This window comes from Ziziphus jujuba, chromosome 5 (assembly GCF_031755915.1).
Source record: "Ziziphus jujuba cultivar Dongzao chromosome 5, ASM3175591v1".
NCBI lineage: Eukaryota > Viridiplantae > Streptophyta > Magnoliopsida > Rosales > Rhamnaceae > Ziziphus > Ziziphus jujuba.
This window is the reverse complement of record NC_083383.1, coordinates 2,289,243-2,314,174: the sequence shown is the minus strand read 5'-3', so window position 1 is coordinate 2,314,174 and position 24,932 is coordinate 2,289,243. Positions and strand designations below refer to the sequence as shown.

At 33.6% G+C, this 24,932-nt stretch overlaps 5 protein-coding genes across 22 annotated transcripts; 1 reads left to right on the top strand and 4 right to left on the bottom strand.

Annotated features, from left to right (window-relative positions):
* Positions 1–1,433: 1,433 nt before the first annotated feature.
* On the top strand, positions 1,434–7,400 carry LOC107420912 (nuclear poly(A) polymerase 4). 18 transcript variants are annotated; one of them, XR_001581723.4, is made up of 13 exons: positions 1,436–1,829; positions 1,930–2,104; positions 2,238–2,315; positions 2,839–2,946; positions 3,250–3,312; positions 3,394–3,555; positions 3,921–4,034; positions 4,127–4,189; positions 4,280–4,609; positions 4,698–4,862; positions 5,014–6,191; positions 6,681–6,727; positions 6,864–7,400. XR_001581723.4 is itself a non-coding variant. In XM_048475909.2 (13 exons), exons 1-12 carry the CDS (start codon positions 1,792–1,794, stop codon positions 5,861–5,863), a joined length of 2,070 nt encoding a protein of 689 aa, XP_048331866.2. In that variant the 5' UTR covers positions 1,436–1,791; the 3' UTR covers positions 5,864–5,872; positions 5,963–7,400. The 18 variants fall into 18 exon arrangements, 10 of the variants coding, with proteins under 10 accessions (XP_048331863.2, XP_048331862.2, XP_048331867.2 ...); XR_001581724.4 differs by having other exon boundaries at positions 6,861–7,400; XM_048475909.2 differs by having other exon boundaries at positions 5,014–5,724; positions 5,801–5,872; positions 5,963–7,400.
* A 401-nt stretch (positions 7,401–7,801) lies between these two features.
* Positions 7,802–11,401, bottom strand: LOC107420911 (receptor-like protein kinase HSL1). The gene is made up of 2 exons (XM_016029973.4): positions 8,521–11,401; positions 7,802–8,411 (listed from the first exon to the last, which is right to left on the bottom strand). Exons 1-2 carry the CDS (start codon positions 11,153–11,155, stop codon positions 7,957–7,959), a joined length of 3,090 nt encoding a protein of 1,029 aa, XP_015885459.2. The 5' UTR covers positions 11,156–11,401; the 3' UTR covers positions 7,802–7,956.
* A 2,352-nt stretch (positions 11,402–13,753) lies between these two features.
* On the bottom strand, positions 13,754–18,329 carry LOC107420361 (amino acid permease 8). Its single transcript, XM_025075230.3, has 6 exons — positions 18,095–18,329; positions 15,637–15,870; positions 15,425–15,518; positions 15,032–15,249; positions 14,752–14,894; positions 13,754–14,644 (listed from the first exon to the last, which is right to left on the bottom strand). Exons 1-6 carry the CDS (start codon positions 18,210–18,212, stop codon positions 13,991–13,993), a joined length of 1,461 nt encoding a protein of 486 aa, XP_024930998.3. The 5' UTR covers positions 18,213–18,329; the 3' UTR covers positions 13,754–13,990.
* A 1,324-nt stretch (positions 18,330–19,653) lies between these two features.
* On the bottom strand, positions 19,654–20,791 carry LOC125420988 (uncharacterized). Its single transcript, XM_060817025.1, has 3 exons — positions 20,616–20,791; positions 20,253–20,468; positions 19,654–19,842 (listed from the first exon to the last, which is right to left on the bottom strand). The coding sequence occupies exons 1-3, from the start codon at positions 20,775–20,777 to the stop codon at positions 19,654–19,656; spliced, it is 567 nt and encodes a 188-aa protein (XP_060673008.1). The 5' UTR covers positions 20,778–20,791.
* Positions 20,792–21,384: 593 nt separating this feature from the next.
* LOC125418672 (uncharacterized protein At2g29880-like) lies at positions 21,385–24,258 on the bottom strand. Its single transcript, XM_060817024.1, has 3 exons — positions 24,055–24,258; positions 22,181–22,534; positions 21,385–22,038 (listed from the first exon to the last, which is right to left on the bottom strand). The coding sequence occupies exons 2-3, from the start codon at positions 22,517–22,519 to the stop codon at positions 21,385–21,387; spliced, it is 993 nt and encodes a 330-aa protein (XP_060673007.1). The 5' UTR covers positions 22,520–22,534; positions 24,055–24,258.
* Positions 24,259–24,932: the final 674 nt, after the last annotated feature.

Below are 24,932 nucleotides of genomic sequence, written 5' to 3'. Positions count from 1 at the left end.
TTTGTCCTATAAATTGCTTAACGTCTTTTTTATTTTATATAAATTTATAATATTGTTTGTAAATGAGTTGACATTCTCAATCAACTTTTTTAAGGGGTTATATTATTACCTGACTCGTTTTTTGGTAACAGCTGTCTTTAAAAGAAATAAGTTTCAATATTTTGCTTCTGTAATGTTACAGTTTTTTTTTTTTTTTTTTTTTTTTTTTTTTTTTTTTTGTGCTTGAACTTTACCATTCCTGTTAACGCTTTACCAACTGTAACCAAAAAACAAAAAAAAGAAAAGAAAAAAAAGACAGGAATGGTACAGATAAACAAGTCATGACTGTTTTAAGAAAATATATAACATTTCATGATTGTTTTATGAAAACAAATTGAAGTGAAATAATTCAAATTTAGCTAGTTTGTTTAATTTTTGTACAAAATACAAACTGTTTGTTTGTTTTATAAAATAGTGAATTCGTCAATGTACATAGGTGAAAAAAAAAAATAGAACTTTCTAGCTTAAGAAATTGCAAATTTGCAAGGAATAAAAAACACAAGACAATTGTGTTTCTTTCAGAGTAGGCATAATAAAAAAGTAAAAGAAATATAAGTTTGTTTTTTTTTTCCTGCTGAAAGAAAATAAAGTTTTCAGACCAAAGAAAAGTATCAATTTCTTTTTTTAAAAAGAAGGAAATAAGAAGATGTGGCGGCTGGTCAACTAAGGGCGGCTACAAATTTTCTTTGGCGCCTTATGGCATAACGGCGTCTAAATCGAAATGACAAATGACAATCTTATTTTACGGACCAAACGAGAAAACGCGTTGGCGGCGTTATGTCTGTTATCCTACCTGTAATTCCAAATAGAACAAAGCCGCGTCCAAAAATCAAGAATGAAATTACAAAAGCATCCACAAGCACAAGTTCTATTTATTATTTATTTGTAAATATCATTAATGACTTATAAATAGTCATCGCGTTGAAAGTTAAAACTTTAATTAAAGTAATACCAGTTAAAATTTTCGACCAGTAGATTGTGTTTTGTTTATTGATCAAGAAGAAATCTGTTTTATTTTATGTTGATGCAATTCTAGAAATACAATGACAACTAATTAAACATATCTACAACAATATTGTATTAAAATGTTGCACATAATAACGCATAGAAAATACTTAAATTAACGTTTTAATTTTATTGCACAGCAAGAAACACATAGTTGTTTTTTAATAAATAAAATACATAATAGTTTTTAATTCTTACAATAAAATGCATAATAGTTTAATTAGTGTGATCTACCTCTTCCAAAATCATATCTGATTTATGATTGAAAAATTCATTATCTGATTTGATAAAAAAAAATTATAAATAAAAAATAATTTTTTTTGGGAGATTTTGTTAAAATTAGAAGTTAGGAAACAAATAGAGTGAAATGACTGAAATTTATTTTTATTTTATTTTCTGTCTGCGAAATCACCCAGAAAAGTAAAGAGACAGAAAAGAAAATGGAAGCTTAGCTGGAAATAACGTGTACAAGATCTTAATTAATTCCACATCTAATCTAAAGCATCCAAACGCGGCCTTAATCCACCAGCCAAACTGCCAGCGCTGTTTCTCTCTTCCCTCCTCGGTCTTTCGCGCACCCCCGCCATACCTCTCTCTGCGTAAGACCGGTTTCTTAGGGTTTGGATCTGTCTTTGTTTGTTTATTTATTTTCATTTTTGTACTTGTTCAGAAACTGATGTTTCGGTAGTTCATTATTTAGTGGTCTCTGTACTAATTCCATTATATGTTTGAATCCTTATTTATCCGATGCAATTAGCAGGGGAAAAAAAAGAAGGAAACAGTTGGTACTAGATCCGTTATCACTCAAACTTGTTGTTTTCTCTCTCTCTCTTTTTTTTTTTTTTTTTTTTTTTTTTGGGGGGCATAATCTGTATAGTGGGATAGGCACAGATTTGGGCGGCTTCGGGTTTGTTTTCGTGGCGCTGAGATGGTGGTTTCTGGGAGTCCAAATGGGTCTCAGCCGACTTCGCAGCCAGCGAAGAAGTACGGCATCACAAAGCCAATCTCTGTTGCAGGGCCCACTGAGGCTGATCTTCAGAGAAATATCGAATTGGAAAAAGTACGTTTTTTTTTTTTACTTAAATTTATTTTTCCAAAACTTGAAATCTTTGAATTGCCAGGTTGGGCTCTTTTCATTTAGTTCAATTGCAATTTAACGATTTTATTTTTCGTTTTTCATTGAATGTTCGTAGTTCTTGATTGATTCTGGGCTTTACGAGAGCAAAGAAGAAGGCGCAAGGAGAGAAGAGGTTCTTGGCCGCATAGATCAGGTATCAATTTGTTTATTTTTTGGTTTTGTTTATTGGACGATGGGTTATATTTATAGTGTTATGGCGTCTCATACGAGGGTATATTTGTTGGTTCTCTTTATAGTGTTATGCTTCTAGAACATACCCAATCGTCAATATTGGAGATGCCCAAGATTTATATCTTTAATGGTAGTGCATTCATAACACTGTGTCTGATTTGAAACGAATGTATTGCTAATTGTATAGTAATCTATATTTGATTGTTGCTAATTTTGGCATGATATTTGGTTTTGTCCCCTACAATTATATATATGATTGTGGCAGGCCTTGTCTGCCACATTTGAATACACAACCAGACGTGACTTGTTCCAATTAATGCACAAATGCGGTTTGAAGGAAAAGGAAAGACCAGTTAGCTAAAGAAAATCTTTTCTACAATGAGACTGGATGGTCTTGTACTTCATCACTTGAGTCTTTATATATTTCGTTTTTTATACTTCATGTGTTTAAAATAATGGTTTTGTCCAACTTAACCTTTACGTAGGTTGTAAAAGGGTGGGTCAAGCTACTAACTCGTCAAAGAGGCTACACAGATCAGATGGTAGAAGATGCAAATGCTGTCATTATCACCTTTGGGTCCTACCGTTTGGGTGTAAGTATGAATTTCACAGGCGTTACTTTTAATGGCATAAGATAAATTTTTGTTCTTTGCTGGATCCTGCCCCCAATATTTCCTTCAAATCACAAGTGGGCTTAAAGTTGTAAAATCTTATATTAAGTGAGATTTTCATACACATTACGGGAAATATTTGGGTAAAGACCCAGATGCCGTGTGATCTTTTTTTTTTTTTTTGGTGCCAGTTGATACTTAGAATGTTGAAATAAAAGGATGTTTTAGTTTATCAATAAAGATTTGGGATGTTATAGTTTATAAGTAAAGATTTATTCTTGACAGGTACATGGGCCGGGGGCTGACATCGACACTCTCTGTGTTGGGCCATCTTATGTGAATCGAGAGGTGGTTTATATTAAGTTCTATTCTTCTAGTGTGAATAAAGCATTTGTTCCATCTTTACCTGACATTAGAGTGTTTTTCCAGGAAGATTTTTTTATTGTGTTGCATAATATCCTATCTGAGATGGAAGAAGTAACTGAACTTCAACCAGTTCCAGATGCTCATGTCCCAGTAATGAAATTCAAGTTCCAAGGAATATCAATTGATCTTCTCTATGCAAGTATTTCTCTTTTGGTTGTTCCAGAAGTAAGTTTGTATTACAGTTTCTTGGCTTTTATACATGTTCTTCCAATTTTATGTATTGAAGATGATAATGCATCTTTATTTTTTTTTTAGATATGAATTTTACTTGGCTTGGTTTGATTCCATATCTAGTTCACACACCCAAGTTGCTACTATGAAAGCTGAAAAGTTTTCATAGTCTCATAGAGCTTGAACTAATTATTACAATTGTTTTAGGCATTTTATATTTTGACAAACTAGTTTGACAGATATGTTATGTCCTCTTGCAATGTGACTGTTGGTAATGATATATTGTGATTTAAGGCATTTAGGTTCTTTTGTTCATTAATTTAACATTTTGGATGTGGAACTGACTAACTCCTCAACAGGATCTGGACATCGCCAATGGGTCTGTGCTATATGATGTTGATGAGCAAACTGTTCGAAGTCTTAATGGCTGCAGGGTTGCAGATCAAATTCTTAAACTGGTTCCAAATGTTGAGGTGATCATATATACATATATTATATTATATTTTATCCTTGTTTATTCCAATGTTTTATTCATTTGGACTTTCACTTTTATATGTAATTGTAGCATTTTCGAACCACGCTCAGATGTTTAAAGTTTTGGGCCAAAAGACGAGGTGTTTATTCGAATGTAAGAACATCAATTCTATACTTGATTGTTGCCTATTCCTTGTCATTACACCTATATCTTGATTTTCATTTGTTTATGTCTTGGATATAGGTTACTGGTTTCCTTGGTGGTGTAAACTGGGCTCTTTTAGTTGCTCGGGTGTGCCAGCTTTACCCGAGTGCAATTCCTAGTATGTTGGTTTCGAGGTTCTTCAGGGTATATACCCAATGGCGTTGGCCAAATCCTGTAATGCTCTGTTCAATTGAGGAGAATGAACTCGGGTTTCCTGTATGGGATCCTCGTAGAAACCCTCGAGATCGCTTTCATCATATGCCCATAATTACTCCTGCATACCCTTGCATGAACTCTAGTTATAATGTATCAATAAGCACTCTTCGAGTCATGATGGAACAATTTAACCATGCTAACAGAATTACTGAGGTGAGATTTGAGAATACAAATTTTACTTTTTGCCTCCGTTTTAGTTGGCTATATTTGAGTACTAATGCCTTGTCCTGTTGATTTACAGGATATTGAGCTAAACAAAGCCCAGTGGAGTTGTCTGTTTGAGCCTTATCGCTTTTTTGAGGCATATAAAAACTATTTGCAGGTGGACATAATAGCAGCAGATGCAGTTGATTTGCTTACATGGAAGGGATGGGTGGAATCACGGCTTAGACAGCTTACACTTAAGGTATAATCTAATATGACACTATGGCACATAGAACTATACTCCTATTGAGTTTTGGACTGAATCATTTAGGCATTCATGATAATTATGTTTTTAAGACAAAACAGTAAATATGCTTCTTTTCTTCTAATGCTTTCCATTTGTCACTCTTCAGATAGAGCGGGATACAAATGGTATGCTGCAGTGCCATCCATACCCACATGAGTATGCCGACACATCTAAGCCGTGTCCGAATTTTGCTTTCTTCTTGGGTTTGCAGAGGAAAGAGGGAGTGAGAGGTCAAGAAGGCCAGCAATTCGACATACGTGGAACAGTTGATGAGTTCAGGCAAGAAATAAACATGTATATGTTCTGGAAACCTGGGATGGATATTTATGTTTCACATGTTCGTAGAAAGCAGCTTCCTGCTTTTCTCTTCCCTGATGGACATAAACGGTCTCGAATGTTAAGGCATGTTAGCCTAGATGCTGAAAAAAGTTGTGAAGAGGCTTCAGGTTTTCAGTCTGGTTCTGCTGAAAAAAATGCTAAGAGGAAAGCTGATTCAGAAACTATGGATCTTAAGTCAACTAGGCCAGAGAAGCAGGCCTTTATTAGCCCACAACCGCCGGAGTCTGCTTCACCAGAAAGTTGTGCAAGTAGGTCTGGTATAACATCTCATACTAGCTTCAATGACAGGGTTATAGTAGAGAGTCTAACAATGGTGGATAGGGATAGCAGTTCAGAGATGAGGTCATCTGGACACTTGGATAGTGAAAAGTGCACCTTAGCGAATGATGTTGAGATGGTTAACACCATGCACGAGTCTATTAACCTAGAAGAGCAGGCATCTGTAAGTGAGCATAGTCTACCAGGAGTTGGCAACAAGGTAAAGCTTCTTGACCTTGTGGAGAAACCTTATTATCAAATGGAATCAGTAGCTTCATGTGCAGTTGCTTGTTCAGAATTCAAGGGAACAAATCAGATTGGACTTAATGGGGAGGATCTGCTGTTCGTTGACACAATGAGTGTGAAAGGTAAATCCTATACTGGGAGACTGCTTGGATGGACAAAAGGTGCTGTTGATATTGATCAAGAACTAAACAAACCATGCAATCATACAGCAGGGATTATGAATGTGTGTACAAATCAAGCTCCAGCACATGGAACCTCAATTGCAAGGTGAGTTTCTCCGTTTGAGGACTTTGGATTACAAATTGTAGCATATGGCAGGGAAAGCTGGACGTTCTGGAGATAGTGACTCAGGGATCTTTGGGGGCGATGTATGCACATCAGATCCAGATTTGCTTTCAGAAAGGAGCTTCTTGAGTGGGGTTCTCCAAAATGGCTTCTGAGGTTTTGAACCCAACTGATCTTTGTCAATTACTATTATAATTGTTGTTGTTATTTATCCTTGCACTTACAATAGTTGGTCTGTCACCTCCATGTCATTTTGGGTACTTCCCCCTTCCTTCCCCCAATAATAATCAATAAAGATATCATTCCCCCCGTCCCCCTCTTCTTCTTCTCTTCTTCCTTTGAAGTCTTAGTTAGGTTCCCCCCTTGCATTTTTTTTTTTGGGCTGTATTCTATTGGGAGTCTATTATTTTATCTTACATGATTATTTTCATAATGTTCAATCGTTTTTGCACAATTTCCTAACTTGTGCATATGTGGTGGCAGGTCCTGCACCACTATACGTGCAATGTTTCCTGTGTCTGTGCTTAAGAACCTGTGTTTTTGTGTCTAAGGCTCAGATTCACGATCCTTACTTTAAATTTTGTGGCTCCAATTTTTTGTTGGAATCTAATTAGTTGTTTATACCTGCTTTTGTATTTTACATAGCCAAATATTGCAATCGGGAATGTTGGCAATTCTCAAGATGGAGATAGGTCGGAAACTATACTAAGCCAGAAATAAGACATGTTCTTGAAACTCGAAATCTTTTTATGCAAATCAGAAATCTTTTTATGCAAATCATTTATCTTTATGCTGGTCTGTTGCGGTTGTGTGGCTTGTTTATAGCAGGTTAAATCTGAAGTAAATGGCATGAAATTGGAAGGCGAACCATTAAATGTCATTGTTTTGAAGAAGAGAGCTAGCACCATGGTAAGCACCAAAATTGCTGGCTTTGGCTCTCATTATGGTTTCCAACTGTACATGCATCTGCCATCTTGTCAACTGGGAGTGAAGGTTGGGCCGCACAAGGACCTGTGGACTTCTTGGTGGGTTCATTGTATGGTGATGCGGGATGTGCAATGCTTTTGAAGCCGTTAGCACCGAAGAAGCTACAAGAAGTATGCTGATGCTTGAAGACTTGATGGCCAGTGCCGTTTGAACTGTTCTTTTACTTGTGGCTAAGGCCTATATGGATGTGGGAAGTTCGATAGTTCTATATGAAAGGTCCCATTTGACTGGGAAAATGATAAATCATGAATAGTACTTAATAGGCTCTAAGAGGGCTTGCTTCCTCTTTTAGACATGATGACCCTCATCAAATGTGGTAGTCTGTAATCTGTATACTGCACTAGTGTAATACAATATATGAACAGTTCATTTTTGCAATCTGTCTCTCTCTCTCTCTCTTGTGCAAACAATTTTTTTTTAATTTTTATTTTTTCTTGGCTGATAACAAACAATTTGATCTAGTCAGATTGCAGTATATATTTGTTTGATGCTGTTGATATGGTCTCTTATAGGATGATTGAAGGAGGAGATGCTATTTTATTTTGGTTAGCTACCCTAGAATGAAACATATATTTCCTACTTTCCAGTATGGTTTACAGGGTGTTTTCGTTGGCCATTACAAGATTAAGTTGTAAAAAAGGGTACTGACAAGACAGTCCAACAAATGTAGCTTTTCTCAGATTTTGGAATTAATACTCGAGAAAGGATAAGCATCCCATATGATGCAGATTGGATAACTGAAATCATTTTTATTTGATTTTTTTGGGAACGAGAGAGAATTGACTGCAAAATTGAGACTTCAAATCCTATATAATCGGCCAGAAAAAATATACAGAGGATACAAATATGATTTTCCAGAACAAAAATTATATTGAAGGGCTGCCTTCTCAATGGTTATGGAAAATTGGATTTTCTTTGCAGCTAATTTAGTACGTCAGACGCTTAATTCCAAGCTGTCATCCTCCTCATGTGATACCTTCTTGCTGTGTCTATAACTAGCAAGGTACTTGGCATTGCCAAGGCCAAGGAGGGGAGTAACATCAAACTCCCTCCCTACCTTGTTTATTTCGTAAGCTTCTGAAGGACCGTTGCGACGAAGAATCTGCAAAACTTCTTTCATTGTAGGTCGTGACGATGGCAATGTGCTTGTACAGATAAGTCCCAGTTTGAATAGAGTTGTCATCTCTTCCAAGTAGCAGGGTTTCTTAATCTCCTCGTCCAAAGCATCTGTAATGGGCTTTTCATCACCGTAATGCTGCCACGCCCATTCCGCTAAGTTAGTGTCCTCATCACCGCTATTTGCTTCCTTTCCAGTTGCCAGTTCTAGGAGAACAACTCCAAAGCTGTACACATCGATCTTCTCATTCACCTTTGTTGTATAAGCATATTCTGGATAAAAACCATGAAAAATTTGTCAGTGCTTTTCGAAATGGATTTTGAACTAAAATGGATGTTTAGAAACCGTTGAAAAAAAAAAAAAAAAAAAAAGCTGTTATACCTGGGGCTATATAACCAAAGGAGCCTGCAATACTAGACATGGTGTTAGGTTCTCCATGCTTGGTCGATATCTTTGCCAGCCCAAAATCTGCTATTCTTGCTTTGAATTCAGAGTCCAACAAGATATTGCTACACTTGACGTCCCTATGGATGATTGGGGGAGAGCAGTCATGGTGCATGTAAGACAAGCCTTGTGCGGCCCCAGTTGCAATCTGCATCCTTGTTGGCCAGTCTAAAACAACATGAGGAACAAAACCGGTCATTCCTGACGTCGATTTTCTCCTCTTCCCATGAAGCCACTTATCCAGGCTATGGTTTTCCATATACTCGTATACGAGGAGCTTCGAATTCTCGCTCGAAATGCAGCACAACAACTTGACGATATTTGAATGCCTGATTGTGCCCAGTATCTCAACCTCTGCTAAGAATTCCTTCTCCAGCTTCTCATCCCATTTCCTGTCGTTCCAAATCCTTTTCACAGCAACATATTCACCCTGACGGTTGGTACTTATCCGGTACACTTTCCCCGATCCTCCACATCCAATGATATTATTGTCTGTTAAATTCGTTAAAACGTTGAATTCTGTAAAATCCAATCTGTGGAATGATGTGAGCTTCCATGTTTTCAGGTCCTGGCTGTGCTTCTTTCTTCGGTACTCTTTCACCATGTAGAAGGTCAATACAACAGTGGCTAGAAATACGACGATGACAAGGATCAAAATGATGGCGAGGACCGGGGAGGATAGCTTCTTGGAGACATGGAGTTTGCTGTAACATTTTGGAAGGTCTAGAAATGGACCATTGGAGCATAGATTGGAATTGTTCAAGAAGCTGCTTCCGTATGCGAGATTATCGAACTCACTCGGGATTTTCCCAGAAAGCTTGTTGGAAGACAAATCAAGGTAGCTAAGCTTCAAATTGCCTAGTTCAGAAGGAATTATACCTGACAATTGATTTATGGACAAGTCCAAATAATCGAGGTCCGGTAGAGAACCAATAGCCACTGGAATCTGGCCTGACAGTTCATTTCCTGACAGATTCAGAGTATTTAAAGACTTCCATGATATTATTTGCGAAGGTAATTCACCTGAAAGTTGATTACCATCAAGAGATAAAGTTGTCAACTGAGAAAGGCTCGTCAATTCGATCGGAATCTGCCCTGTGAACAGATTACTGCTAGCCTTGAAAACGATCATAGTTTCCCAAGTAGAGATTCCGGCAGGAATTTCACCAGAAAATCTGTTGTTACTAATTTCGAGCCGCTTCACATTCCAAGCTAACTTGCTGGGAAGTTGGCCGGAGAAAGAGTTGTCACCCAGCATCAAGCTTGACAAATTCAGTGTCAACCAAAGGCCTGGAGGAACCTCACCAGAAAAGTTGTTCATGTAAAGCTGAACCGCTCTCAAAGTGCTACAATTCCCAAGCCCTTCAGGCAATTCCCCGCTAAGATTGTTTGAGAATGCAATCACTCCTTGCAGAACTCCATTAGCACATAGATTTTCTGGTAGCTGACCGATTAGTTGATTGTTGGCGACCTCGAATGATTCGAGCTTCGAATGCAGGCCTAGTTCCGGAGGCAGAGTTCCATTCAATTTGTTGTGGAAAAGGCGAAAGTTCTTCAGGTTCGGTAGCAGGCCTAAACCCACGGGAATCTGACCAGAGAGTTGGTTCCAAAACAGACTCAAAATCGTCAAATTCTGTAGCTTTGTGAGGTCTTCTGGAATTGAACCTGTCAAATTGTTTATACCAAGATCAATCTCTTCCAAGTTCAGAGCTTCAATTGTTCTCGGTATATCCCCAGAAAATCTGTTCTTGAATAGATACAACCACCTCAAATTCTTCAACGTGAACAATCCGCTTGGAATTGTACCCGCCAGATTGTTACCTGAAAGATCCAAGTGCTCCAGGCTCTGAAGCTTGGTAAGACCTTCTGGAATAAATCCGATCAGATTCGACCTTTTCATCCACAAGAACTTCAATTTCTCTAATTTTCCCAATTCTGGTGGTATCGGACCTGGCACTAACTGCTCGTTGAAAGGCATGCTTAGAACTTCAAGATTGGACAAGTTTCCAATCTCTCTGGGCAACGTGCCGTTGAATAGATTCCGATACATATGCAGTTCTTTCAACTCCGTCAAATTTCCAATGGCCGCCGGGATATCGCCGGAGAAATTGTTGCCGCCGACATCCAAGTATTGGAGAGAGGAAAGGCGGTCGATATCTTCGGGAAGTGGACCAACGAAATAGTTCTGTGAAAGGTCGAGGATTTGGAGCTTCGAGCAATTGTATAGAGCTTTTGGAAATTCGTCAGGGATGAAATTCCATGTCAGGTTCAGCTTAGTGAGGTTCTTGAGGTCGCAGATTGTCGCCGGGATTTTCTCCGTTATATTTTTGTCGGCGAGTGAAATTTCGGTGACCATGCCTTCGGTGCAGCTGATCTCCGGCCAATCGCAGGGTGACGTTGATGAGCTCCAGGCCTGGATGGACGGTGGATTGCCCCATTGCTGTTTCAGGTTCAGTAGGATGGATTGTTCGGTGTCTGAAGACTGGGAAATTACATCCAAGGGTATGGAGATGAGGACGAAGAGCAAAAAAGGGTATAGAATTTTAGGAACGGATAGGGATATTCTGGACATTTCATATGGTTTATTCCTTGCTCCAGTTGTAATTTTACCGGGAAAATACGGAAGACGAAAACAAATGGCTGGTATTCAAACTTGGGAAACTCGTGAGATCGAGGGGTTATATGTGGGCGTGCGCGTTGAATGACACCAGTATTGTACATAATTACAATATGCCACTGATTGGGACTTGGACGAATGGGGCATTCAACTTGGAGTTCTGTTCCTATCGGATTAACTAAATCCCCCTACCTAATCATGATTTGGAAATACCATTGATAGAAACAGTAATAATAAATCAATTTTTAGCCCAAAAAATAATTATTTCTTAAATATTTCATTATTTCATTGTTTTTTCTTATTTATCTGGGATTAACTAAATTCCCCTACCGAATCAGATATTTCTTATTTCTAGAAGGCAATATTCTTGGCATAGGTCCCCGTACTTAAGAATAAAAATTGAGTGTTTTATTTTTCTTCTAGTTGTTCAACAAAGAAATATGTTTGATCACGTGGTGGTACGTGAGTAGCTTTCAATGTGTTTCAAGGGGGATGTATGTAAATTAAAACCCGAATTAAAAGAAATGTGAGATTTTTTTCTTCTTTTTTTTTTTTTTTTGGTCAATAAAATAGGTGGGATTTTTTTCATTTTAGATATAATTACATATAAAATCATAAAACAAAATTAAGCATCGAAGTCAATGGTTGTTGTCAAGCAGCAAATGGCAAATGAGCGGAAACTTCATTTTCTTACTTCAGAAGAAGAGCATCGATTGACTGAAGTGAACCATTTAATAATTTTAGTCAAACGTTGAAAAAAAAAAAGATAATCGTTCTGCTTTTGAACACATTGGCTTTCTCTGTTTAGCCGCCTTTACCTCTCGACTCTTCTCTCATTCAACCTGGCCCATAATAGAATAATAATATGATTCACTTCCTCACAAAAAGCCATTGAATTTTTGTTACTTTGGGTGCGAATGGAATTGGATCCGTTTGATTAACATGAAAGTGAATGAAATTTCCAAAAAAAACATGAAGGTGAATGAGATAAGTGGATACAGTATGGAAATCTTGCAAGTGGAGCTGCATGTATAGGTTGTTTATATTATCCATGCCTTCAAAATTCAACAGGGGGTTGGCAGTGGGCTCCATACCTTGAATTTAACTATGGAAAACAGGGGAAAAAAAAGAAAAAAAGAAAATATGTAATCGAAAATTTTAGAAAATGTGGTAGTGTCCATAGAAATATTTAGTCGCAGAAAGACAGCAGGATTTAAAAGCTAGCTTCCATCTAGAAGGAATGCGTCACTAAGAATTTAGTCATGTGCGCCCCCTAAAATCTAAATATATATAATTTTCCACAATTTATTTTTTTTTAATTATTTTGGGTGACGTATATCTTAATTATCTTTTGTATTTGCTTTTGCTTTCTCAAAGCGTATAAATTTCCTTAAGCATGCCTTGGAATGATAACCAAAATAGCCCAAGGATGAAATTGAGATTGGTTTGTTATGAAATTCAGGACTGTTCATATATATTAAGTATTATCTTAAAAATATTTTCCAAAAAAAAAAAAGTATTACCTTAAAAATTACTTCTGAAACAAACAAAAAGAAATTGACACAAGCGATAGCATGAAATTATTCTCTCACAATATATATTTCTTTTTTGTGGTATTCTCTCACTATATGTATGAATAAACTGATTATTGTTGCTTTCATTCTGTGGGTTTGAATCTCTTTTTGTGCTTAATTAACCGATAGTCTGGAAGCAGTTTACCGTATACACCCAACCCAACTTCATTTTAATGGTAGATGACCTGATTATATAAAATAGTGATTAGTAATAGAGCACAATATATATTATGGTAACAATGCGAATGCATATAATTATATATATGCATTATTATTTAAACAAAGTGCTCTAAAGTCATAATTATATCTATATATGTACTCTTAAATATTAATACCATATAGGAATATAGAAAATAAAGGCAGAGAACATTTAAAAGTCACATTAGCGCAAGCCAAATTAGCAAAAGTGTGTCATTAATGTTATAGTGGACTAGCCATTTAATGTGTTATGAAGAGGACAAAACGCATGGTGGATTTTTCAAAGATTCAAAGCTCATGTCCTTTGTCCATGTTAGATAGTGGGATCCCATTTTCAGAAAGAAATATATATTCAATATAGTGAATTTTCTTTCGAAATATTCAGCCTATAGGTTTATACGTTAATTGGAAGAAGTACAGTCAACAAATCAAGTAAGAAGCTTTTTCCTGTAGCATATTATAAAGCTAGAAGAAACTAGAAGATTGTAATTACTTATAATTAATAAACCAAAAATAATTGCTGGAAGTCTTCAAGGCCATTAAATTGGCTGACTGGGTTTCAAGTCTTCAAGAGTTAATCATCTCTCCACGACTTGAAGTTCATACCATATATGATCAAGGACTCAATTAATTTCATGCACCTACTTATCCCTTTCTTTTTTGTTTGGTTACGGTTAATGTCTAATACAGAATAAAAAGAAAAAAAACAAAGAAATAGAAATAGAAATATATATATATATATATATATATATATATATATATAAGCTAATTAACTTCAACGTATAAATTATATTAATATTAATTGAGAGTAAGAGAGGTGGATGATTAAGCTAGGCAGACTTACTTACATAACCTCTTTAACATTACTTCAGTTTATATTGCCTTTGTCCAACCCTCTACATTTAACATACTGATCCAAACAAAGTTCAACGAGTACGCACACGCCACAGCTACTACACATGTGTTTATATGCATAATTGTAGGTAGGTCGTCTTCTATGGCGTTGGTTAATAAAGGTTTAGTCTTTAGTTTTGAAGGGCTGGAAACTATGGAGACCCTTATTCAGTCCCTGAAGAGCACCAGCAGCACAAGCAATAGAAATAAGCAAGCAGGTCATGCTCAGCAATTGGAGTGCCATCCACCTCTTTGTTCCTTTGGCTATCTTGTTTTGGGCTATGTGCATCTCCACTGGGAAGTAGACCACGAGTGGCCAATACTCCAATGCCCCAAGAAGTGCCAACATATCCGAGAAGAATGGCAGTGCCATTGCTATCACACTTGCAACCGCTACAAAACCAATTCTCCAACTCATTTTGAACAAATTCATGTTCATTTTTATCTTGCCAATGCTGATTTCGCGGTCGGTGTTTATGAAGCCCGATTTGGGCCACCTCTTGTTGGCCCATGTTTCGACGACGCGAAACACTGGCTGTGCAAATATTTGATAAGCTCCTACTAAATGCACCACAATGAATACATTGGCCAAGTCCACAACCCACATAGCATCCTGATCTCCGAAGCCCGTTAGAAGATTCTCTGGGGCATTATCTCCGAAAGCAACGTAGCCCAAGCAACCACACATCATGACGATCGTTGTCATTGTGGATGCACTTAACACGCTTGCCTTTTTCATCACATTGGTTTCTGGTTCTAGAGATGATTTTAAAGTATCCTGAAAAATCCATCAGCATATTAAAACATTGTATTTAATTAATTTCAAAGTAAAAAGAAATAAATAAATATAGAATATATATATATATATATATATATATTATTCACTTGGATATCAATGAGAATTTGAGCATAAGTGCAAGCAAATGCGATATCTCCGGTTGCTGCGAACATCCTCCAGATTTTGTCTGATGCGGAAAATTCTGCCCCAATTTCTACTCCCATGATAGAGTTTCTCCCTCTTCTATGTTCTGCATGTTCATATTTAATTTTTTTAACATCTTTTAGGTATATTATACTCGGTCCATATTCTGTAACTGATACTAACTAATCGAGATTTATGCAATAAAATTAATGATTAAATAAAGTAGTTACTACTTTTAGTTACCTTTCACAATTTTGAAGATAGAGAGTCCAATTCCAATGAAAGTGTATCCAAAGGACATAATGGCAGCGACAATAGAGAGTCCAGTCAACTTGCTAAAGTTAGGGATTTGTGATAAGAAGATTTCAAGAATCCCGAACCCAATCATATGTGGATAAATGGGAAATTTGCATTTGTCTTGTAGTCCATTTTTGCGATGACAATTTGATTTTTGAATAGCCCTGCACATCCATATATATATATATATATATATATATATGCATACACACACACATATATTTAATATTCATTTTCTCAAATTCAAAGTAATTATATAATTGTATATACTTCAAATTAATTATGAATAACTTCTTTTTTTTTTTTTTTTTTTTTTGGAAAGGATGAACAATAACTTACACCAAACTTTTTGCAGTGGTTATGGTATAGCCGACTGCGCCGGAGGCGAGACTGCCATATTGGATCCATCCACAAAAATAGTACTTTGTTCCGCCTGAATATATAATAACAATTTATTATTATTACTATTATTATATATGAATACTAATTAAATAATAAATTAAGTAAAAGTAGGTTAATTGATTATAAAATAAATAAAAAACTTCAAAAACCTAAGATGGTTTTGACAGCTTCGATGTAAGAGTAATTTCTTTTCCCTGTGACTGGGTGCGGGCTTCTATAGCAATCAGCCAAGAGACAGGAGGTGTACAGAGAAACGGACGAGAATATTAAGAGAATGACAATGCCGGCAATCCATCCCAGCTGTGAAATTGCCCATGCCAGTGACAGAACTCCCGCGCCTACACATGCCGTTATTATATGCGCGCATGCCGTCCATACGGTTCCTGCATGTAAGGGATAACAATTTAGGTAATGTTATGATAATACAATTTTAAAACGATACAAAGTGAATAGATTTAGATTTATTATAATAAGTGAGTTTTTTGTCAAATTGGAATCAATTTATTTAATATATTATTTTTTAATTGACATGTTTAAATCTAAATTGATTCGAATCAATATGTTTAATTAAATATGTGAATTATCATATCAATATTATTCGATTCAATTACAATCCGTTTAAATCCGTTTAAAGTATAATTTTAAAATATTAAATTTATCATTAATAAAATTTTAATTAATTCATTTTTAATGCTAAATTACAAATTTATTTAAAATTTTATTATTAATTTTCATTCATCATTTTAAAAAATAAAGAAATAAAATTATTAAAATGATATTTATTTACATATAAAATGGTTAATAAATATATGGTTTTATAGACACCAGAAAAAAAATTAAAATTAATGTACCTAAAAATATTAGAGACGTAGAAAATTAAAAACATGATAAATAAAGTTTTTAACATTATTTTTAGAGTTATATGAGACTATCATATTATTATATATATTATGTTGGTATAAATGTATAAGTATATATATATATATATATATATATATATATATATTTAATTTTGGAGTAATTAATGATCAAATTATTTTTATTTTATTTAAAATAATTAATTTAAATACATTAATTTATTTAATGCGATTAATTTCAAATAAACAGATCAATTTTATATAAATAAATAGTGTATAATCATATCGATCAATTTAATAAATAAGTTACACGATTATGTCATCAGATTACTTATTTATTTATTAAATAATTTATATACAGTTGAAGATTTTTGACACAATTAATAAATAAATGATGTTGGAATTAATCTCTATTTAGCCCTTCAACATAAATTGTCACCCCTATATGCAATGTTCATATTTTCACATATATTGGATTCTATCCATTTTCATCTTTAAACTTTTTTATCATCTATTTTTTTAAATATGAAATTTATATTTCTATTCAAATATTAAACTTTGATTGATTTTGTTTTATTATTATTTTTTTTTTACAATTTCTTTTCTCTTAATTTAACACTTTATGATCTTTTTTTTCTTTCATGGTTGACTTTGTGGGATCAAAATATCTAATTATATACCTTTTATATTCAAAGAGTTTATTAGAAACGTTATTAATTATGTGGATATAAATTTTTCTCTACCAGTCCATAGTTTTGCCAAGTAGAATATTTATTTTTGAATTGCAAGAAAAATTAAGAAAATTTATGGTATTATAGTAAATAATTGTATATAAATATAAATTCAGTTTATCGGTGGCCAGAACCAAGACTTCACAGATGACTTTAGTTTACTAGGATATTTTATTTTTTGCTTTTTTATTATTATTATTACTATAATTATATATGTTCATAACATACTTTCGCTGATTTTAAACAAAGTAAAAAAAAAAAAAATTAGAAAAAAAAAAGAAAAAAAGAAAAAGGGAAAACATGCAACCGAAAATGCAAAACGATTCCTGGAAACGAGACGACACGTTGTCAAAATTCCGGAAGCCACATCGTTCGAGGCGCCACATGGACAAAAGGTTTATTAGATAGTTTCCGTTCCTCAGTTTTTGTATTTTAATGGGTGAGGATGCAATGTAAATTGCTTAGCATGTAAGCAGACGATAGGGTTGTAGGCAAAAACACACAAAGAAAGATTAATTTAATTGTTTTTAATATATTTCGCAGCCAAAAAATATTGAAAACATGAAGAGGAGCAAACAAATTCTATACAAGCACATTTACCGAAAAAAAAATTCTATACAAGCACACGCAACAATATGCCCAGTCTTATTCCTAGAACCCAAAACAAAATAGGGGAAAGAAAAAATGAAAACAAAATGAGCTTGTTTTTGGGGCCTCTATATGAGCACTTGACCAGAAATTATTAACCAGCTAGAGGAGTACTGCAGTTGTTAATTGTTATAGCAAGTGATTAATTTTACTACTTCTCTTGCAGGTCTCTCCATTTCTCAAAACAAATAAATAAATAAAAACCCAAGAATTTGACTAGAAAGAAGAAACCGGAAAAACTCAATAATGAAATAATATTTGTATCTTTTTTTAAAACAAGATTATAGAGATTATTTATGTGTGAACAATCACTAATTGTAAATTTATTTTATGTGTTGTGAGAGAGAGAAAAAAGAGACAGGGCTACATACCTGTTCTGCTGGGTCTGCCATCATCATCTAGCAGTTTTCCATCTTCCACTTGTTTGGGAGGTGCCAAACCAGATTCACACAAACCATGTTGAAATTCTTGCTCAATCACACTCACCATTTTTGCCTCCCTAGCTAGCTGGCTACTTGAGAAACCAAGCCTCTCTATTCTAAAGAGCTCTCAACCAAGCTGGCTGATATTTATATGGTACGTAATTAATTAAAATTAGGAATTTATTATAATCCTCTAATAAAGTCGGGAAAATATATATGAGTTAAATGCTCAAATGTCTCAGAGAATACCTAATATTTAAATAATCTTCTATATGGGAACTACTTTATTAGCTCAGTACAATACAATGCAAGACAGTTTAGTCAATTCGCTGGGGTTTTTGCCAGGTGAAAAAATGTTATGTAACTCTGTGCCTTGCAAAAGACACATGTCATGGACAACTGTTTAAAAATTTTCCAGATTTAGCATGCTCTCCTTTCCGGGGCCACATATTTTGCATGTTTAATTTATTGCATCAGCCTTTCAACGGTAGTTTGACTTCACTTTATAATTGGTTTGAAATACAAAACTAGATTAGATTGAACTGTATTATTTTAACTATTTAAAATATAATGAATTTTTAAAAGTAAATTTAATAAGAATCAAGTTGTGGATATGGAAAAGAGAAATACTAGTTTAACTTGGTAATAGAATTAGATTGTGTCCGATTGCCTTTTGAGCCTCTCTCTCTCTTTTAGTGTATTTTTTCAGGAAATAGATCTATCTTTTTGTTTTTATTTTTCTTTTTCTTCCCTGTGTGTGTGTGTGTGTGTGTGTGTGTGTGGTTGCGAAGGATGTGGGTGGCTAGAAAGCGCTCAATTGAATGATATGGGCTATAATCTAGCTTTAAATTAGGCCTGTTGGGCCTATAATCGAATTGTATGGGCTGGAACCTAGCTTTAGATCAGCCATGTTGGGCTTGGCCTTGGATGCTTACCCCTCCAAAACAACACAAACAAGATGCATGGCTTCACAAATCAGAATGCGGATTAATATAAGGGGGTGTATTCAATTAGGAATTTAATGGATTTTAAAAAAGTTAAAATGTTTGATGAAATTCATGGATTTACTTAGAATTCAACAAACTCCACATGGATTTTATCACAATTCTATATGGAATTTAATGGAGTTTATGAGACTTATATTATAGACTTTAATAGATTTTGATGGAATTCTAATGATTTTAAATATTTTTATATAATTTATTTTACTATTTTGGTGAATAATATCACTTATTCTATACTATAAGCATAGTTTCTTTTTCTTTTTTTAATCATACTATTAGCATTGTTGAATATTTATGATATCGAACAAACTAACAAATATTAACAAATAGGCAAACAACATATACATGAATATTAAACTTTAATAATATTATCCTTAAAATATTAAAAAAAAACATTGTCAAGATAAATTAAAATAAAAGTAGATAAACATATCAAATAGTCTTATATCATCTCTATTATTATTTTTATTGTACGCAAAATTTTATTTAAAAAAAAAAAAAAACTCATTGCTCATTACTTTGATTTCTTGCATTTTGGGCATCCACCCACATATTTGAAGCCATTGTAGTTCTCCATTCATTAGCATTCTCTCGTTGTTGCTCTTGACTTTCAAGCAGCTCTTCGAAATTATTTTCTTCAGTTTCTTGTATTAATAACGATGATGGAGATTCATCATTTGGCTCTATAGGAAACTCATCAGAGCGACATTCCTTGCGAAGAAAATTGTGCAATCCTGCACAAGCTAAAACTAGCTCTGCTTGTGTTTTAAATGGAAATGGAGGTGTAGACTTAAAAATTGTGAATCTAGATTTGAATATACCAAATATCCTCTCAATTACGTTTCTTAAAGAAGAGTGACGGAGATTGAACAATTCAGCTGTAGTTTCGGGATGACGACCTGGACCAGAAAAATCTTGCAAATGGTATCGAACCCCTCTAAATGGAGCTAAAAATTGTCGACGATTTGGAAATCCACAATCCACAAGAAAATATTTACCTAAAAATATAAGATATTAATTATTAATTCATAAATATTATTTTGTAAAAATTAGTACATATTGAAAAATATATATAATAAAAAAATATATATACCTTGTGGCACTTTAAGTCCATTCCTCCTTGATAAAGCATCATGTAGTAATTTTGAATCATGAGCCGAACCCTCCCATCCACTAAGCACGTATATGAACTCCAAATCAAAGTTACAAGCTGCTAATACATTTTGTGAAATTTTTCCATGGCGATTACGATAGCTACTTACATCACGACCTTTTACTGTTGCTGGTATATGTGTGCCATCAATAGCTCCAATACAATCCTAAAAGAAATAATAAATTTTATAACTAACATAAAATATAAGGTGTTCTGAATAATAATTACAACACTAATAATAACAAAACTATAACAATAATGACAATAATTATTACTACTAAAAAAATAAATAGGTAAAACATTCATTACTTACCTTAAAGTAAGGGTAAAATCTTGTATATTCTCTTATTTTACTTGGCACTGTAGATTTTGGTTTAACCATCATATCTGGTGCTATTGTGTTCAAAGCCCTCAAAACTTTGTTGAAGTTTTTGCTCATTGTGAAATGTGATCGACTAAATGTTTCACGAGTCATACGATAGTGAGAATTTTGACCTATAATAAGTAAAAATGTTGCAAGCATTTCTTCAATGCAAATGAATCTTGTATCCTGTAAATATGTTTTTTCTCTAATAATTTTACATAACTTCAAAAACACATTAGGATACATCCTATAGAGTTGCCGAAAATGTTGAGGATCTTCTTTCAATACTTTATGAATATAATTATAACCTTTAGGAGTGATTGGTCGTCGAGCTAGTGGACGTTCGATATATTCATCACATATGCTAATCATTAGTGCATCTAATACCTCAAGTATTGCTTGAATTGCCAACAACATTAATTTAATGGTTTCATAAAATTCTTCATCTTCTTGTGTATCTCTTTCTCCCAATTCTTCCCGTTCCATTTTCTCTATTAATCTAAGACATAACATCAAATATTATTAGAAAATATGAAATGTCATAAAAAATAATAATATCAGGAAGGGAAAAAAAAATCTTTAATGAAAAATTCAATTCAATACAAATTGAACAATAAAGCAAATGAAAAAATTCACTTAAACAAACTAGAGAGAAAAATATATCAAAACAAAAAACCTATTTCATAAAATAGTTATAGCTAAATATATGTTTTAACACTCATTCCATATTAAATGATATCCATTCTGAGCGCTCTTCAGGTAACATCTTCAAGAATGCATCTTTAACTCCCATTTTCTGAATCAATGCAAGTGCTTTATAGCAACCAATGTTATCTAAATTTGGAGTTTCCTTAATAGCATTCCAAATATCATTCTTTTTTTCCTTTTCACTAATTGCCTTTTCCCTTTTCTCCATTAGGTTATACATACCTCGAATTTCAGTGGCAATTTTTCCAATCGAGTCCAAACCATGAGAAAGTTTTTCTAAAAGATCAATTCGAGTGGCATTCTGATAAAATGAATGAGTATTTCCTTCATATTCATTTCTAGTTCGCTTTCTTTGAACAACATTTTCCATGGGAACTTCTAAATTTGGATCGAACTCTGACATTGATGGTTCATTATGTCCGAGTGAAGGTGCTTGGCATGATGGATCGAGTTGAGTTGGAACATATACCTCGTTAATCTCATCATATACATAGTCATCTATCCTACCATGTGTACTTTCATCTTGTCCATAAATTCTTGCATCTGTATCGTCTCCCAATCCAATAGAGTTTTTTCCAATGGCAGTTCCATTTCCAACAGCAATTTTTAAATCCTCAAAGTCAGCAAAAGTGTCTGTTCGAAGGTGTTTCTGGTTTGGATGAGACTGTAAAAAAAATTAAACAAAATAAAATAAATATAATATTTTGTTAACATATAAAAATACAAAAAAAAATATATCTATATATATAGATATATATAAGATATAATAATATAAAATACATTCTTATGAAAATTTATAACCTCACCTTAAAGTAATTATCCCATATTTCATCTGTGGCAGTGAATCTTTGTGTGGTTGCATCCCATCCAAAACCAGAGTTGAAACGCATGAGTTGAGAAAATGTTTGATAACGCGTTTTAAACCATTTCAAGCGACTCTGATATTGAGTATAATTTTTATTACATCCAAGTGCTTCATTTAGCTTAGGAAGTATCTTACTTTCCACAGTTAGTTTGCTAAATACACCATTATTATCACGCCATCCACGATTAGCAGCATCAACCATCAGTTCCAACAACATATTACTCTCTTGTGAGGTCCATGTCTTATATGCAGTTTTACCTTTTCGTTGTGAATCTCCCATTGTAACAATGAATATCTAAATATAAAGCCCATGAATAGTTGAATCACATTTATATATATATATATATATATATATATATATATATATATATATATATATATATATATTATAAATTAAACATATAATAAACAAGATCAAAATATTCACATTCTAACTCATCAAAATATAAAATCAGATTAAAAATATTTAATAAATCATATTAGATTCATAATGCATTTTAAAAGACTATTAACTACAACCAAACAATAATGTATTTTTCTAATTTTTTCTGTAATTATATATATATATATATATATATATATATATATATATATGCATGAACATGTAGTACTATAGCATAGTATATATTTTTTAAGTGCAAGTAGGCAGTAATATTTTCGTAACAAATAATAATAATGATGGAACACTAAACATGGTTAGCCATTTACAGTGAAACAGAAACCAAAACACAATTTTTTGGAGAAGTGTGTTAAATTAGTACAAGAAGTATATATATATAACAATAATAATGATGGAACACCAAATCAGTCACTCATAATGAAAACGGTAACCAAAGCACAATTTCTTGAGGAAGTGTGTTTAATTAAGTACAAGAAACTATATATATATATATATATATATATATATTATAATATAAATTTATTAATTGATAGAAAATTGTGTGGCTAGCTTTTGACTCATAGTGGAAACGGTAACCAAAGCACAAATTCTTGGGGAAGTGTGTTTCATTAAGTACAAGAAACTATATATATATATATATATATATATTATAATATAAATTTATTACTTGATAGAAAATTGTGTGGCTAGTTTTTGACGTGAACACTCATTGTGCCTAATCCACAACTCTTTTTTTTTTTTTTTCAAAGCTATATAAATTTATTAATTGATGGAAAATTGTGAGGTTAGCTTCTGACATACACATTCATTATGCCTAATCTACCAACCATTTTTTTCCTTTCTTTAGAGACGTGATCATCCCTATCCATCTGTTTCCTTTTTTTATTTTTTACTTTTTATTTTTGGGTACAAAGAAAATACACTGATCAGAGATGATCTTTACCCTCCTGAAAACTAACCCCGCAAAATTTTTATCATCTGGCAGTTGTTTCTATGCTCTTGCTTTGGTCTGTGTGTGTGTTTGGGGGGGAGGGGTTGGGGCTTTCGTCTATGTGTTTATGGCTCAAGGAAGAGGGGGGGCTGTGCTGTAAAAGATCGATGGAGATTATGTATAAAGATGGTGGACATGTACTGTTAATAATGTTTCAAAAGAACAAGTTAATTGGCACTAAAGTACGGCTTCACAACCTTCTATTTCTTTTTACACTAGGGCTAAACATATATACAACATATATGAATATATTTACAATAGCAGATAGTAGATAACAGATACGTTCCTTAGAAATTTTCTCACTTTTTTTTTTTTTTTAACTCAAAACTTCTCACTTGATATTCAAAACTTTCACAACATTGATTTGGGTTTTTATCAAACAATAGAAGAATAATGCGTAAAAAGCAGAAAAATTGAATCATACCCAAAAAATCAGATCAACCAAGGAAGCACGGGGAGAGAACCCACAGAAAAGATCGTTGTTTTGGTTACCGTCAGTTCGCCAGTTTTGTTCGACTGTTCATCCAGCGGGTTGGGTTTGTCCGTCTGTTCTTCATTTTTCGTTCTGTCTCAAAGCAGGGTCTCACTCAATGTTTTGTGTTTTACAATCTGATGAAATCTTTGGGGTGGAGACTGGATTTGTGAAAGGCTTGAGTATTTATATCTAATGTCTCAAAATCCAATCAAATCCATCAATTTATAAAATCCTTCTAAGTTAATGACTTTTTGAATACCAACAGATTTTTATGGACTTTTAAAAAGTCATAATTGAATAACATCAGATTTATATAGATTCTATAAAATTCTAAATTGAATACCCTAATATTTTAATGGATTCCATAAAAATCTTAATTGGATACCTTTGGACTTTTAAAATCTTTTAAAGTCTATTAAATTCCTAATCGAATACAACCCCCTAAGGGTTTTTTTTTAAAAATAGCCACTCCACGTATTCAAACTTGAAAAATATTAAAATTTTTTTTAGAAAAAAAAAATTAGTCAACTTTTAATATATTCGGACTAAAATACTCTTCATTATCTTTTTCTTTTTCTTTTTTCTTTACCAATACCCAGTTGGTTTGCTTTTCTTGTTTTTGGTTTTTTTCTCTACTTTCCCTTTTTCTTTCCTTTTCAAAACACAGCTAGACTAAAGCTCATTGCAAGTCATTTTTAAGCTAGTGTGTTCCCATTCGATTCTTCTGCAAGAATAATGGGATTCATTGGGGTTTTGGTTTTGAAGAAGATGGGTTTTCGATTGGGACTATGTGCTCCAAGAGCTTGGATTTAGCTCTGCCAAAAAAA